This window comes from Diadema antillarum, unplaced genomic scaffold (genome assembly GCF_040938485.1).
Source record: "Diadema antillarum isolate AM-2024a unplaced genomic scaffold, OU_Dant_1.0 seq00001089_RagTag, whole genome shotgun sequence".
Classification (NCBI taxonomy): domain Eukaryota; kingdom Metazoa; phylum Echinodermata; class Echinoidea; order Diadematoida; family Diadematidae; genus Diadema; species Diadema antillarum.
Window position 1 is genome coordinate 572,338 of NW_027271908.1, and position 16,422 is coordinate 588,759.

General features: G+C 38.0%; 1 protein-coding gene across 1 annotated transcript in view; it reads right to left on the bottom strand.

Moving 5' to 3' along the window:
- Positions 1-7,094: 7,094 nt before the first annotated feature.
- LOC139743512 (uncharacterized) overlaps positions 7,095-16,422 on the bottom strand; it is a 60,492-nt gene continuing 51,164 nt past the window's right edge. The window contains exons 19-21 of the mRNA XM_071653991.1: positions 15,759-15,835; positions 14,094-14,525; positions 7,095-7,260 (exon numbers count right to left, since the gene is read on the bottom strand). Of these exons, the coding sequence (XP_071510092.1) occupies positions 7,102-7,260; positions 14,094-14,525; positions 15,759-15,835 (668 nt within the window). The 3' untranslated portion in view covers positions 7,095-7,101. The remainder of the gene's footprint in view (positions 7,261-14,093; positions 14,526-15,758; positions 15,836-16,422) is intronic.

Sequence of the window (16,422 nt, forward strand, 5' to 3'; positions counted from 1 at the left end):
AGATGCTGGACACAATTTCCTTAGCATTTTTCATTTTTTCTCTGAGGTTTCCATTATTCACCTGATTCTGCAAGGGGAGGGGCCGTAGTCGACATAATAAAATGTTTGCATTCCCTACTATCAAACAAAATTTGATCCACATCACACATCTTGCCTGTCCTTCCTAAATGTTTCAGGTGTGGGAAAAATTGTGGGAAAGAAGACCCCCCCCCCCCCCCCAAAAAAAAAGGGAATAAAAAATAAATAAATGATAATAAAATGAAAAAAACAACAGAGATGATGATGGTGATGATAACAATAATAATAATGATAATAATAACAACAACAACATACACTCTGGCAGAAACAATACATATCCCCTCTTTAGATCTGCCACCACTGACCAGGGAATTCATAGCAATGCACTTTCAAATTGGCAACACAGATGCCAGGTATTACATTCTGTGGTAGAGTACAGCCACTATCAGATATACAATAGCATGCAAGAACACATCTTCATAGCACCAAAATATGAAGCGAAATTCCCTTTTGAGGAGAATTGGCAAAGTCCTGCTCTAAAAGGTAGAGAATGCCAAATTTTATATACTCGGAGTGCGCTAGCAGAATTACAATCTTATATTAACATCTAGCAAAACATTTGTACTTGCATAATCACATCAACTATGATGATACTTCGTTCACTTTGAGCCCCCTTTTTCGGATTTGACTGCAGGAATTTGGACCATTTTTGTCATAGGCATGCCTCTATCACTGCTACATAAATGTGATTATCATTCATGCAGAACAATCAATGTCTGGTGATCTTTTTTTCAAAAATTCAACAACAAAAAAAGTCCATAAAAAGGTTCCAAAAATTATACTACAGCTTTGATTATGTTTCTGTTGTGACATCTGTTCGGGTCATACATGCACTTAAGCATCCCTATCCAGCATACAAATATGCCCCCTCCCCCAAACAAAAGGAAGAAAAAGATAAAAAACAATGATGACTGCAGATCAGGTCTCTTTCATTCAGGATACTGTAAAATACCTCTGACAGGATCTGACTTGTTCTATGCACAGCACAAAATGATATCCAATACCAATGCCACTAGGAAACAAATGGCAAGAATGACCACAATGACCGGGCTGACCGGTATGTGACCACGAACTTTGAGGTAGGCACTGACCATTAGGAATTTACGCATGCCACTGGCATGGAAAAAAAAAAGAAAACAGAAACAAAACAAGTAAATAAAGCAAAAAATAGAACAGACAAAAGTCATCAGGTATGAAGCAGGAGATCTCATTTTTAAAACTTGACAGTACTTTATGGAAGAAAGTCTGTTGTACTATAGCACTGAAAAAAAAAATTAAACTCGTTCACCTGTAAATTAGACCAAACAATGTTGTACTGTAATACGTATTTCCCAATTATAGGTGATGACTGTCACTATGTCTTTTTGGTACCTGTCAATTTGATGCCCTCATAGTTTCTTGATTGAACATAATTTCACGATGCTGTGATGTCATCATAAAGAATTTGAAATGAATCTTGGCAATTTTGTTCTGAATTCTCATTTTCATTTCTTTCAGTGTGTTTTTTAAGGTTGGAATCAATATTCTTCAGATAACCGGTGATTACATGCCATACCAAGTTTCCTGCATTAGTATCTAAAACACTGCTAAAGAATTAACTATTTCCAACTTAAAATTTTTATATGTCCCCCCCCCCCCCCCCCCCATTATGTCCTGGATTAGGCACTCACCATTCAGTGATAAGCATAAGCATACTATCCATTACAAAAACAACAACCATGAGAGAACACATGAAACGGTTCCTTTAATATATTTTCCCTTTGTCTCTGCCTGCAGATACACATGAACTTTCCTTTTCGAAATATTTATTTTTTTCTTTCTGCTGATTGCATAGGTAAGTAACAGCAAAAAAGAGACTGCTAATTTCTCCAACCTAATGCATTTCTTTTTAAACTACATAGTGTAGACCAACTTTATAGACCAATAATACATTGTAAATAAAAAGGGTACTAAAATATATGTATGATACAATCATATAAAATAAAAACATGTACACTTCCTTCAGCATATAGCTGTATAAATGATCATTTCTTTCCTTTTTTTTTCTCCTTTATGTATAGAATCCAGGACAAAGTGATAACTCCCACAACAGGCATTCAAAAACTTTCATTTTAAGCCTACTGACTGGCAGGGAAAATAGCAGGAAATTAGAAAAGATAAGAGCTGGACATTCACACTGCAAGAGGAATTTTTATGACAAATATATTATGCATCCTTTGTAACTTGTAGCACACTTGTAAATGCAACTGTAATAGGGAAGCAACAAAAAATCAAACAGAGCCATATGAGGAAGATCTTTCATAATTTCAAACTTTTGGGTTTTCTCCCCCAAGTACATGTCCCTGATGAAAAAGTATCATTTCTGACAACTACAGATGGCTACAGTTAATCATTTCAAAGCTTCGTTGGTCCAAAAATGACAGTTCATTCGCCCAAACCTTATTTCTCTTTAACATCCAATATCCAATATCCAATCACTAATATCTGGTTTCCATCAAGTTTCCAACTAAAAAAAAATGGTCATGGTTTTTTCATTTTGAGTTTCACTTTTTCTATCTTCAATGGCAAGACAGTTTCTCTGATCGTCCAATCAGTAACGTAGTCATTACCAGGAGGCTCTCATTGGAACAAGGGGAGGTGGATTAGACACAGCGATAGACAGACAGAACTGACTACAGACTGCACTCTGACTGACTGGAAAGAAAATTAACTGAGAGATTGTCTGAAAAATGCTACAGCTCAGATACATTTGACATGCCATGCCACCCAGCAGGCAATTAAAATGTCTTGTGAGTTATGTTTGAAGTTCATTTAGACACAGTCTGCATGGATCGTTTTGAATCCTGATAATTTGCGACACAGCATATTAAAGTAATTTATTGGGGGTGGGGACTGCAACTGTAATACAAGAGTTAGGTGAGCAGGGAAAAAAAAAATCTATCAAAATCTGTACAATTTTAAAATGCAATTTTCAACATTCAAATGATCTTTATTTGACAATGCTAACAAAGATACAAGTCTCACATGCACAAAATCTCTAAGTTAACAATTGACTACATGATTTCTTCTTCAAAAAGTGTATCGCTGGACATAGAGAATGGTTAAAATAAAGATATATTATCATTGTCCACTTGGTCAGTTAATACAGTCACTTACCATTCGTTTCATAACTAATCCTGAAAGCAAACTTGCTTTATTGGAAGGAAAAAGAAGATACTTCTATATCTACATGTGGAAAACAAAAATCAGAACACAAGATTGTTCTTACAATGGCTCAGAGAAAAAACCACAGACATGAAATAATATATTGTTCTTGTTTTGAATAGACAATATCTACAAATGCATATAAAGTAATGTAAAAACCCTCAATTTACACATGTCTGTATCAAAAGAAAATTCAATGGGTATAATTCTAATTCATTTGAAACTTGACATTGTACGACTGTAAAGTTCATATTTTCTAGTTTGATATGTGTACAGTAATATGGGGGAAGGGATTACACACAGCTCAATCTAATTTCGTCAATTAAGTGATGTTTTGGGAAAAAGTGTCTAGATTTTGTTCTCATGGACTCAAAATGCAGCAAACGTAGTAAAAGATTTTCAGAACAGCCACAGATCCCCAAAATATACAGACTTTAATGAAGATCATTCTATTTCAAATAAAAGTTACTACAGTAGACCAAGGTACTGTTGGCAATATGAAGGAACCTTTCTCTTTGCAAAAGAAAAGTGCATACAAAATCAGTCATGTCATTAATGAAATATTAATAAGAGAATTTTGTTCACAGTTGAACTTCACATATGCCTGACAAAGGTACATTGTAGTCCTTTCATAAATGATGATAAATAAAAAGAAAATTCACATTTCGGGGGGAAGGGAGAGAGGTTTGATCTTAAACGGGTATTGGGAAAAGGCACAAAAAAATGAAGACTTGACTCAGTTGCTCTAGACTATTGTAGCATTTCCCAAATCATTTTTCATTCATGAACGACTGTATGTCCCAATATATCCTAATTGATTTTGCTTTTCAAACGACGCTTCCACCACGCAACACAGAAGAACAACTTAAGTCTGCATCGATTCATGCAGAGCCACATGGAAAAATAACAGGAAACTGATTTACTGCAAAGAAATAAGGTCTAATACGAACAAATCACTTAAAACATTGCTATCTAGTGCAGTTACAACTACAGTCTGTGGCCTTTTTCAATGACTGCAACTCACAATACTTGCAGTTTATACAATGGTACCTGTCTTTTATCAGTTATGCAACTGTCAGAATTCTAGTTGATGCAATAGCAATATCAGTCATTGTGATTCATAATATTGGAAAAGTGTACATACGAAAGGAGACTACACGTAGAAGTGTCAAATAATTTTTCATTGATTGCACATATCAGTGTTACAGTTTTCAATTCATACAACATTTTTGCTCTTTTTGTGTGAGTGTGTATGTTTAATTCAAAGTGCATTGTCCAGTGTGCCCTTGGTTGGTTGGGAGATATTGCGCACATGAATCCATTTTGGCCAAGTAGATATATGTTCCTGTACACAGAGAGGAAACTGAACAATCAGCACTCAGATGGACAGAATGTGTCTCTACTCACACTCAGCACTCATATTTCCCTTTAATGTGCAAAATTGCATTATGCTAACATGCGATATGATATTTCTGCACACTCTTTTTGCCATGCCGACAGAACACAACCGACAAAAGATAAAGATTTATGAAATCATGCTCAAAGGATGTACGCAGACAGCTAACAAGCCAACTGCATGCGTTTGCAATTGCACAAAACCCTCCCCCCCCCCTAAAAAAAAATACTGCATATTGATAATTGCTGTTGGTACACATGCACACACAAACCTTGTTACATTGTATATCAATGTATGTATGTAAAACTCTATTGAGTTTCTAATATTCGTATTGATGATGTAATAATTGCCACGTTTACTTAAATGAAAACGTAAATCACCAAAAGTGTGTCATTATTCTACTTCAGTGCCACATACACACGTGTATGGTCAATTACCATGGTAACCACACAAGGGTCATAGCAAATTTCTTTGTGTCGAAATGGTTTTACAAACAAATGTCAGGATTAGGAACAAACCAAACACAGAGACTGGGTTTGGGAACTTGATAGACATTATCATCACCCGCTCAGCAATTGCCTTATCAATATCTGTAAAACCCTTCTTTTTTTCTTTTCAGGAAGAATCACCATTTTTTTTTTTTATAGTAGTAAAAAATAATTGAGAGGATGATATCCAACAGAAAGGTACACAAAGCAGAAGAGACAGCAATGAAAATACAATTGAAGCTGTGCCTCAGATATTTAGCTAACTCCAACAAACTTTCTCCATGTCCCCGGAAGGCAGAAATATGATTAAATAGATCATGAACACCAACAGACATTAGCTCAGTTTCAAAAATATACAATAATATATCTTGCTCAAGTTGCATATTTGCCTCTTGTGCTAGTTAGCCATGAGATAACACGTCTAAAGTTGCACACGTACTATACCAGGGCAAGTAAAAGTGAGTGGTTCTCGAGTCTACTATAATTAGGCTGGTGCAGGTAGGCAATAAGGTCCTGCTAGCGTACATATACAGCTTATTATCCCCAAACTCTTCTTCCTACACAGGTGGATAAAGTGGAGCTAGAGGTGCAGGGAGTTACCTCACAGACTAAGACCCCATTTACAGTGCGGGGCTCGGCCCGGGCTTTTCATTCAAACCTTTCAATATTTTGTCGTAGTGGCGCTCTGCTTGTAAACAAACGCAATTTGGTATAGTCTGGTTTTCAGACCCTTTGCCAACTGGATTCCGTGGCGACGAAGTCGCTGTTCGGGCAAAGGCCTTTGCCGAAGGAAAAATCCTTTGCAGGACAAAACCACCTTAAACTATACTAGTTTTCGACGTTGAGGGGGTTAATATCCTGAATAGCGAAATAGTATGGGCAGGGGGTCTGGAAGCCAGACTAAAATTGGCCGCGCATTTGGCCCAGTTTGCGTTTATACTGAGAAAAGGCCGAGACCACCTCCAGAGCGTGGCAAAATGTGCAGCCAATTTTGGCCCCGCATTTGGCCTTTTGCGCGTTTACACTAAAATGAAGGCGGGCTCGGCCGCGGCCGAGCTATGGCCCAGCCCCGCACTCTAAACAGGGTCCAGATGTCTGTTTTCATCATTGCTGTGCAACGCTACGTTAAAGTTGGATTCATCAAGTTCAATGTGCTACTTTTCTCTTATCAGCAACAGTCACACACACACACACATACACACAACCAACACACACATGTGAAGGCTTTACAAAACATAAACCCATGCACTAGGTAGGTTTGAGGACCCAACAGGAACAACAAAAGGGCCTATACCAATACTCTAGGAGAGTCCGATCCAGTTCATGTGCCATTCTGTCATGTGATTCATGAGTCGATCACGATCACTGTCCGCTGGGGTCCACATCCAGAGGCATAGCAAAAATATATTTCCCGTCGTAGGCCCATGTTGAAAGGCATTCACATATGTATTCACATATACACATACACCCACACCCACACATACACACACACAGAATGCATTCCCTCAACACACAATATGCATCTAGATATCTCTACGGGCAAGATAACATCCTACTACAAGACAAGGACATCACCTCTCCACTTGTCTTCCAGAGGAGGATTGGGTTACTGTAAAAGCTGTTATTTTTGCCAGGGTTCAATTTGGGCCAATCACCACCGGGCTGCATATTTTCATGATATAAATATTGCCGTGTAGAGTAAGTAAAGTGGTGGAGTGAAGGATAACATCTGTGTCAAATTGCAAAAAAAAAACAGCATCTGGCAAAAATGTCTGTCACCTCCTCATGCACAAAAATATCTGTACGCGAAAATGACAGCTTTTACAGTACGCTCAGAATTAGAATTGCAAGGAGGATGAAATAGAGGTTGGGGCTGGTGGGGGAGGGGATCAAGGGTAGGGTTTGGGGTTAGGGCAGGGCCGTGGAGAGCTCGTGCTACGCCTCCGATGACCCCACCTCCTCCTGGCTGAGTCGGATGGCCCTCTCGAGGTCGTCGGCCTCCTGCCTGGCCAGCTGCTTTTGTCTCTCCTCCTCCTTCTGCGCCTCCTTCACTGCCCACACTAGCTGGTCCTCTTCACTCAGCCCTGACTCAAACTGCTCGAGGGAAGGCAATAATGGGGGAAAAAAAACAACACAAACAAAAAACATTTACAATGATAATAAAAAAGCAATGATGATGAGGATGAAGCAATAGAGATAATAATGACAATAATAATGATACTGATTACACTTGATAGCAACAATAGGAATTTTGATAGAGCCAAACATGAGAGTGGTTATAGTGGCAGCAGTAATTACATCAATTTAAAGATGATTATAATAATGATAATGGTGATAAGATAATCAAATAATAATAATAATAATAATAATAATAATAATAATAATAATAATAATAATAATAATCAAATAATAATAATAATAATAATAATAATAATTATAATGATAATAATAATAATAATAATTACAATAATTACAATAATTACAATAATACTAATAAACATAATAATTATAAAGATAACATAACAATAATAACGGTAATAATCATTATAATAATGATCATCACCATCATCGTCATCATTATCATCAAAATCATAATATTGACAATAATGACAGGAGTTACATCCTGATGATGAAGTTGATTATCTTCACCTGAATATTTGGTGCAAATAAGATTGATTTGAAATACGAGGGCTTGAACCTTTCAGAACTTCTGGGGCCTAAAAGACTGCTTTAAATTCTCAAAACTGCAAATTGTCTGATTCTGACTCTTGCTATCCAAACACAAGTGGGAAGAATATACAAATGCAATACAAAAAGCCACCTGTTACAGTCCCCTGGTGTTGAAAGACTGGTTTACTGGGACATTCAAATAAATCAACATTGATTCATTCTAATCATTATATCTACTACCTCTACCCCATGTATTTACATAAACTGCAAAAGAAAAGAAAAAGTGCTCTTGTTCACAAGAGTTTCAGAGAATTCAAGTTCTAACTCTCTCAAACTCAGGGAGAATATTTTCCTTAAGAATAAAAATATGCTGATTTAATGACTAAATAAGAAAAAAAATTACAGAGATCAACGAGGCTCAAGAAAAGTCGAACAAACATTAGAAAAGTTATATATGCATATTATGTGAAAATATGAAGTTCATTGTCATGGTTGGGAACAAAGGAACTTTTGGAAAATGTTGCATGGATTTTGGAACACTGTGATGGCAGATTAGATAGGAATGCAGAAGGTGCGTCAATATCTGGTTTACATACTTCATAGGTAGCACTGGGTGCGTTCGAGCGCTCTCCTAAAGCGAACTGTACCGTACCGTACCCGCGCCAGAGGAGCGCTCGAACGCTCCTAAAGTGTACCATACCGTACTGTACCGAGCCAAAAGTGGACTACTTCCCGATGTGCTCCAAAAGCGTACTAAAAGTTTGCTGTAAAGCATGCGCATGCGTCACAATGCAAAGACATCATTCTCTTTGTTCGGGACAGCTGTAAGTAGTTCAAGCGCCAGGTGGATGACATTCTTGCTACAAAAATGCATGACCTTTTCTAAAAATATTAGCGTGTGAGGTACTCGAGAGAGAGAGAGAGAGCGCTCGAACGCTTCAAATCTGGCACAGTTCGGTACGGTACGCCTTGGTTCAGTTCGCTTTGGTTCGCTTTAGAGCGCTCAAACGCACCCTTAGACTCATGGAAGGGAAACGACATCACGCTGACCCATGTGAAAAGCACTGTTGCAGATCATTTTCACAATGAGACACTTCCCAGTCGAACAATCACACAATACATGTAGATCTCAATTAGAAATTTATACAGATTTTAAAAAGAAAAGACTTAAAAAAAAAACAGCTTTGGTTATAATAACTCTTCACACTATTTCATCTTTTTTATCACAGATCAAGACAACTTGTACTTCATAACTGACAGTTTGAAATTATGCACGACGTGACCGGGGGGTCTACAATGGTTAAAAATATTGTGCACACGCACCAGCATGATTGCCAAACCTGCATGATAGGTAAGCAGTGATGAACGCAGTCTATTCGGTGCAATGCACAATGTACAACAATCACTGGTATATCATTACAAATGCATAATTTATGTAATGTAATACTGAAGAGGGGGAGACATTCGAATTAGAATCATGCACAAGAGTCACAATGGTACATTCAATTCACATTAATTATGCAGTAACCAAGATACATACATGTATGAAGGATGGTGAATAAAAAATTCCTTCATTTGATTCATTAACCTATCTCAATGACCAATCTCAAAATCCATGGACAGCTTTGCAGCACTCTGATGGGCATTTGAACTTACCCCTAAAATCAGCTTCATAGTTTGAAAATATAATGGTAATGCTTTTTGCCTTCAATTCAAACTGACTAAATTGAACTTTCAAATCCCCTTAAGGAAATATGGTTGAAATTCTGGTATGGTGTGTGTATGCTACACATGATTTTTAATAGAGTGCAATGCCATACAACGTTCACATCAAATTTTTGAAGTTACATGCAATGCCACTTGTATGGTCAGGTTGGCTTTATCGATTGACAAAGTAAATGAACAGATATGTCAAAATTTCATAAAAATCTGATACTGTAAAAGGTGTTCTTCTTGCATAAAAATGAGGAGGTCACAAGCATTTCGTGAGATGCTGTTTTCGCGATTTGACATCGATGCTATCATTCACGTCACCACTTTTCTGTATATGGTGATATTTTTGTGTGTTGACAAATTTGCAACTCAACAGTGATTCACAAAATTTGTGAAAATAACAGCTTTTACCAACAAAAAAAAAACCAAAATATGTAAGTTAGTGTTATAAAGTTTCACGCATTTAAATATTAGAAATTTGGTGCAAATTATATGTGATGATGGTGCCAGTGTGATATTTCCCTGCATACAAATCTTCCCTAAAATTTTCCTTTTTAAACAAAAATTTCACAAAATAAACCTGCAGAACCTGTGCATCAGATTTTCCTTGTACTGTACAAAGTGGTTTAGTTGTAGCAGTTGCAACTGCTGAATGAGTGCTAAAAAACCATGACTTTTCCCAGTATATTTGTGTAAAAACCAGGAGAGGTTGCGATATGATGACGAGATGTGCTCCAACTGTTAATGTTAAGAATATTATTACTGTTCCTTATTACATAAAACGACTGTTTTACAAATTCTACACCTACATGTGTATTGAATTTCTGTGCAATTTCTAACGAAACTTCCACTATTTTGTTTCTTTGATTACATTCTTCTTACCAAAAGTCAACCGCAGCATGGAGAAGCAGTGCACTTGTAATAAAATCATAAAGGGCATTATCCATTAGTGTGCCAGTGATTTTGAACAGTCCAACAATGCTATGGAGTTTTCTGTGACAATCGGCTCTCAAAGCACACACAGGGTTAACAGATAGAAAAGACTTTTCACAGTACCCCTAAACCCCTGATCTCTATACCAACAGAGACTCCAACTCTCTCGCTTTCTACGGGAGATCTCCTGCCAAAAGCCCATTTTTGCAGAATCTCCCGTTCTCCCGCTTGAGATTTAATTTCTCCCGCTTGAAATGATTTCTTACTTAATTTCATTGTATGTTGAAAAATAAGCCTTAGATAGCGCGAGAGAGCATCTAGAACCCTAGACCAAAAGGGACCTTACGCTCGTGATGTGTGTTTTGTGCACATCAAGTTGGAGTCTCCCGTTTGCAGGGGTTTCAGGCGGGAGAATCTCCCCATCAGAAGGTGCTTGGGGTTGGAGTCTCTGTACCAATGATGTGCATTCAAGCATTACTGCTTGTACTAAGCTCATGAAGGAAGATGCATTTCAAAACTCTGCCATGCGACAGTTTTCAAGACACTGAAACACTAAAACATGCTACAAAATACGACAAGCATCACAAACATTCATTACAACCAATGCGAAACAACTTCCACACGTGCAATACAGTTTTGAAGAGCAAACCGCTTGATGCAATACACAATATTGACCGATTCGGGTTCGTTGAGGGCAGCAGACATTTTACGGCACAGGGCGCAGCCATAGTGGGTGTATCAGCCGACCCCCCCTGCTCTCCCCCACCCCGGGGCAACATGTTTATCGCGCACTTGTAACAAAGGTTCGCGCACTAAGCAAGCATTCGCGCACTCAGTACGAGACGCCCATTGGCTAAAGCAGTTTTTCATTCTGCGCGCGTGCTAATGTAGGGAGAGGGGTGGGGGAGTGCGGAGGGGGGGTCGGCTGATACACCCACTATGGCTGCGCCCATGCCAAAAATACACATAGCGCGTCACAGAATCGGTCAATACATGAAGATGTACAAGTGCATGACATGCCAATACATTGGATTACACAATTATGAAGCATTGGATACTTCTTGACAAGTCCATAGACAGCCATGATCTATATTCACTTGCACATACAACATACAACGGGCACATACAGGATGAAAAGGCAAATTGAAACCTCAATGAAAGCAAACACTAGTTTCATGTCTACTGTTTGGTGTGGCACACAGATCATCAGTAGAAACTAGAGATTCAGTTAAAATCAGAAATAAACAAACGGTTCTTTAAAGAATTTCTGGAATAGGAGAGTGAGAAGTGGGAATAAGCGTATTATGTTAGCCATAATTCTTGAGTTTGAAGATTTGAAGTGATACATTTTTTTTTTTTTTTTGACAGTAGGAAGCATTAACACATTGCAGCTTTTGTTACAGTATTTTTGTGCATATTCTGGTAAAGATTTGACATACTGTTTTCCCTCCTTGCCTTGAGTGATGTACAACATAAATCTTCTTGTGTATAGTAGTAGGCAATAAATGAGTGTGTGTTTGCTGATTTGTGTGTGTGAGTGTTGCATATGTGTGTGCACATAGTGCATTCATATTAGCTCTTATTTCTTTTTCTTTTTCTTTCAGTATGTGGTACATTACAGACATTCATATTTTAAGAACCCATGATGTCATATGTTTCTGGAGCAGACTGTGAATGAAATGACTGTAGACCATACAGATTCTCTTCAAGGCTCTTGCTGAGAGCTATAGGGACTTTAATATGCACTTTTGAACTGAGATGGAGATGATGCATGTCACAATGGACATGCTGTGGAAGGTGGTGGGGATTTGACAGTACAGTGTGAGTAGTGGGGGGGGGGGGGGTGACGTGCCATGCCATGCAAGCAAGCTACAAGTCTTAGTGTCTGTATGTCTTGCCTTGTTTGGGGATTAATTTATCAATGTGAAATGTGGTGCAAAGCCTCACTGCTCCTGCTGCGCCGGGGGGTGTTGGAGACAAGTGAGGAGAAACAGAAATAAGTTAGCGTCACACAGTGAGAACGCTCTGGAGGCAAAGTTTGTGGTTTTTAACACTCTGCCTGGACAAGAGACTATATCATACAATATACATGTGCTGTGAAGCACTGATAGCAAAAAAAAAATCTTAATTCTATAAAGGGACAAGGGATGCTTATGTAAAGGCTATTCCAATAGTTTTATGCTGAAATTCTGTTACACTATCCCTGCAAAAAATGTCAACAAAGGAACAACGATCTTGATCTAATGTGTGTAAATCAAAATTGTTTTAACCCTCAGGTTTCTCACTATAGATATATCATATCGAAATTTTCATATCTTAGTAAGCCAGTCCAGGCCTGGCTTTATTTAGGGAGGTTGAAGGTCAACTGGTGACAAGCCAACCCCTCGGGATCATATCTTAGGCTGTCTCTGCACAAATCCAAATGCATCGGTGGAATCGAGACATGCAAAAGTTGGAAACTTGCTATCAACAGAGTATGTGTACTTTTGTGAACTGTGAGAGGCACAATGAAAACTTTCATTAAATAGCATGCTACAGCACTATAACAACATGCTTAATCCAACACATAGATTCAGTCCATCTGACTAAACAATAACTTAATCCTGCCAATGTCCTAGCAGTAAATCTAAGTAAGCTGTAGTTATTTCTTTTGTTACTTTTGTTTCAAGACTTCTGGCTTCCAGATCTCCATTGTATGACTTTTACAATGACTTCTAGACTAATGTTACTCTTGACGCACTGACCATACAGCATTTTAAGATATCAATAGGAATCTTACACCTTACTTTTCACATGACTGATACTCATTTCCTACAGCACATTATATGTAATTATATATTCATATATATGTAATTATATATTTATATAATATATATGTAATTATATATTTATATAATATATACAAATATATATACATCTTTTTTCTTCTTTTTTTTAAAGCTTAAAGGGATCGTATAGTTTTGGTTGAGACCTAATTTCAGGTTTCTAACATTTTTTTGTAAGATAATGAGAAACCTCTTATCAAATATGAAAGAGCATGTAATTCTATGAGGAATGCAACGTTTATTTGATGAAAATTGGTTTTGAAATGGCTGAGATATCCAAAAAAGAGCAATTCTAATAAAGTGTGGGACCCACACTTTATTACAATCGCTTTGTTTTACTTTGTTTTTGGATGTTTCAGTTATTCCAAACCCGATTTTCATGAAATAAACTTTGAATTCCTCTTAAAATGGGTATGCTCTGTACTATATCATAAGTGTTTTCTCGGTATCTCGCAAAAAGTTAGAAGCCCAATTCTCATCTCCACCAATACTGTACTATCCCTTTAATGCTTTAAGCAAGAAGTATAGTGTGCTACAAACTTTTTTTTTGGAACACCAATGCACCTAAAAAAAGATGTTACAAATGTACAAAATTTTAATAATCAAACCAAATAATTAATCCAGTAACACCAGTGTACTGGAGGACTGTAATAAATTTCATCAAGCCAAAGTATAAACCCTTACACAGACTCAAAACAAAAAATGACCCAGCATAAAATATAAAGTCTGAGTACGTGATTATCAGCTTCAAATCTGCAATTAATATCAGAAAGAAAGCATTCTCACCTTTGCGCTCCCAAAGTCTGCGAAGTTTGCAAACGGATCTGATCCACCGCCGTCCTTGCCTGTTGCCGGACCACCGAAGGGGTCACTGCCACCCGAGAACGGGTCATTGCCGCTACCGCCACTGCTGCCAAAAGGGTCTTTCCCTCCGGCAAAGGGGTCGTTGGCACTGCTCGTGCTGACCTTGGCGTCCGATCCCGTTGCGAAGGGATCCCCGCCGCTGGTCGCCGAGTCACCCTTGCCAGTAGTGAAGGGATCGCTGAGGGTGGAGGAGTCCGCCGAGAAGGCCTGGAAGGGGTCGCTCGCCGTGGACGTAGTACTTGTGGAGTTTGACAGCGGCTTGTTGCCGCCGGCACGGCTCTTCTTCGGCGGCAGGGCCGGCGTCTCCTCGGGCCGGCTGAAGGGATCGCTGCTGAACGTATCGGTACTGGAGCTCTGTGATGGAGGTCACATGGGGTCAAACACGGAATGAGTTGTACTGCATTACATACAAGGAATGTACCTGTATATGATAATTACAGTCAAACCTGCATACAGGAATCCCTCATGGAGCACTTAAAAGATTACATCTATACACAGGTGCCCTCTGTTGGCTGGTGGGTTTTTACATATGATGATACTAGCAACAAATGTCATTATGTAAATCTCCCAAAGCAATTTGTATGACTGCAAAAGAACACAAAATGTTCTAAATGTCTCATCTCAGAAATAAGAGTGAGAAAAGTTTGGAATTGCATGTTTTCTTTTGTTTGTGTGTTTGGGGGTTGGTTTGTTTCTTTCTTTTGGTTTTGCTCTCGTTTTTGTTTTTGTTTTTTACTCTCAGTGAATTTTTTGTACCAACAGAGCTCTAACTAGAAATTGAGGCTACTTCACAGTGAAATACTGGCTGCAGGAGACAAATTAGCTGGGGCTCTTAATGCCAGGTCTTCACCATGCACAATGTAATATTTCTCAATGAGCCTCTGTTGTGGCCAAAAAAAATCAGAGACAAGTCTGACTGTATGTGTCAAATTGCTCTTCTTTTGCCTCCTTCCCCAAACAAATACTGACACAAAATACATGGTTTGTAAATGCACAGTGGATGACATAAAATTAAATGCATCATTCTCACTGTTCATTGGAACTTGGCAAGAGTAGAGGTCAATATACAAAATTTAAGAAAAAAAAAAGATAAATAAATAAATGAAGGCTCCCAACAGATAAAACATCCTAGATCCAAACTCATGACCTGATTCTCTTGACAAAGTAAATATTAAGGCCTTTTAACCCATTCCATATTGAATTCTGAAATCCCCACAGACTAAATACACATGCTATCAGGTTTCCATAGGAAACTGATTAATATCATGACAGTGATACTTGGCAGTACTTGTGACACCAGTGATTGAAAAAAAAAGACAATTATTCTACAAAAATATTCCTCAAATGATAAAGTGTAGAATGACTGTACCTTAATCACTGCATGGTCTGCACATATCGTTTAAAACATATATCAAATCAATTCCTGCTTAGAGAAATTTTCACATGTCACATTTCTAACTCATTGCTATTACTTGTACTTGTATTACTTGTACTTATATTTGCTGGAAATAAATGTCACTGAACCGGGGCCTGAACCTACTAATAATTCAGGACGCTAAAGCTCTTCTGTAATGTCTTGATACAAACCTTGCTAAATGAATCCGCTTGGAACGCACTCCCTCCAAACGGGTCTATTGACGCAAATGGATCACTGGATGACTTTGCTAGTTTACAGAGAGAAAACATATAAAATGTATTTGGCTGTGTTAGGGGTCAAAACAAACTCACAGATAGAGGGGGAGATATATCACACATACTCAACATCAAGCTGGCCTGTCTGAGGCATAAGCTGTTATTTTCGTGTACAGATATTTTCACGGATGAGGAGGTCAGAGACATTTTTGCGAGATGTTGTTTTCCTGAATTGACAACAACGGTATGATAAATGCAGTATTACCTCAGCGCAACACGATATTTTCGCATGTTGTTCAATTCGCGATCGGACTGTGATTTGTGAAATTCGCGAAAATTAAACCCTCACTAAAATAACAGCTTATACAGTATATGATACCAAGTCAAAAAAGAAGAGTTTAGGTACGAAAGAATGAGACTTTTGAGACAAATATTAACAACATGAGAAAAACTCAATATGTAATCACATGCAATTAGCCAATCAACAAAATTACACAACAACATCTATTATGCATATCTATTTCGCTTGTTAATTGCAATGTACACAACTAACGCCTCAGTTTGTTTACTGCACAGGGGGTACTTGAATCAACTCTGAGCCTACAGAAGAGCATTGCAT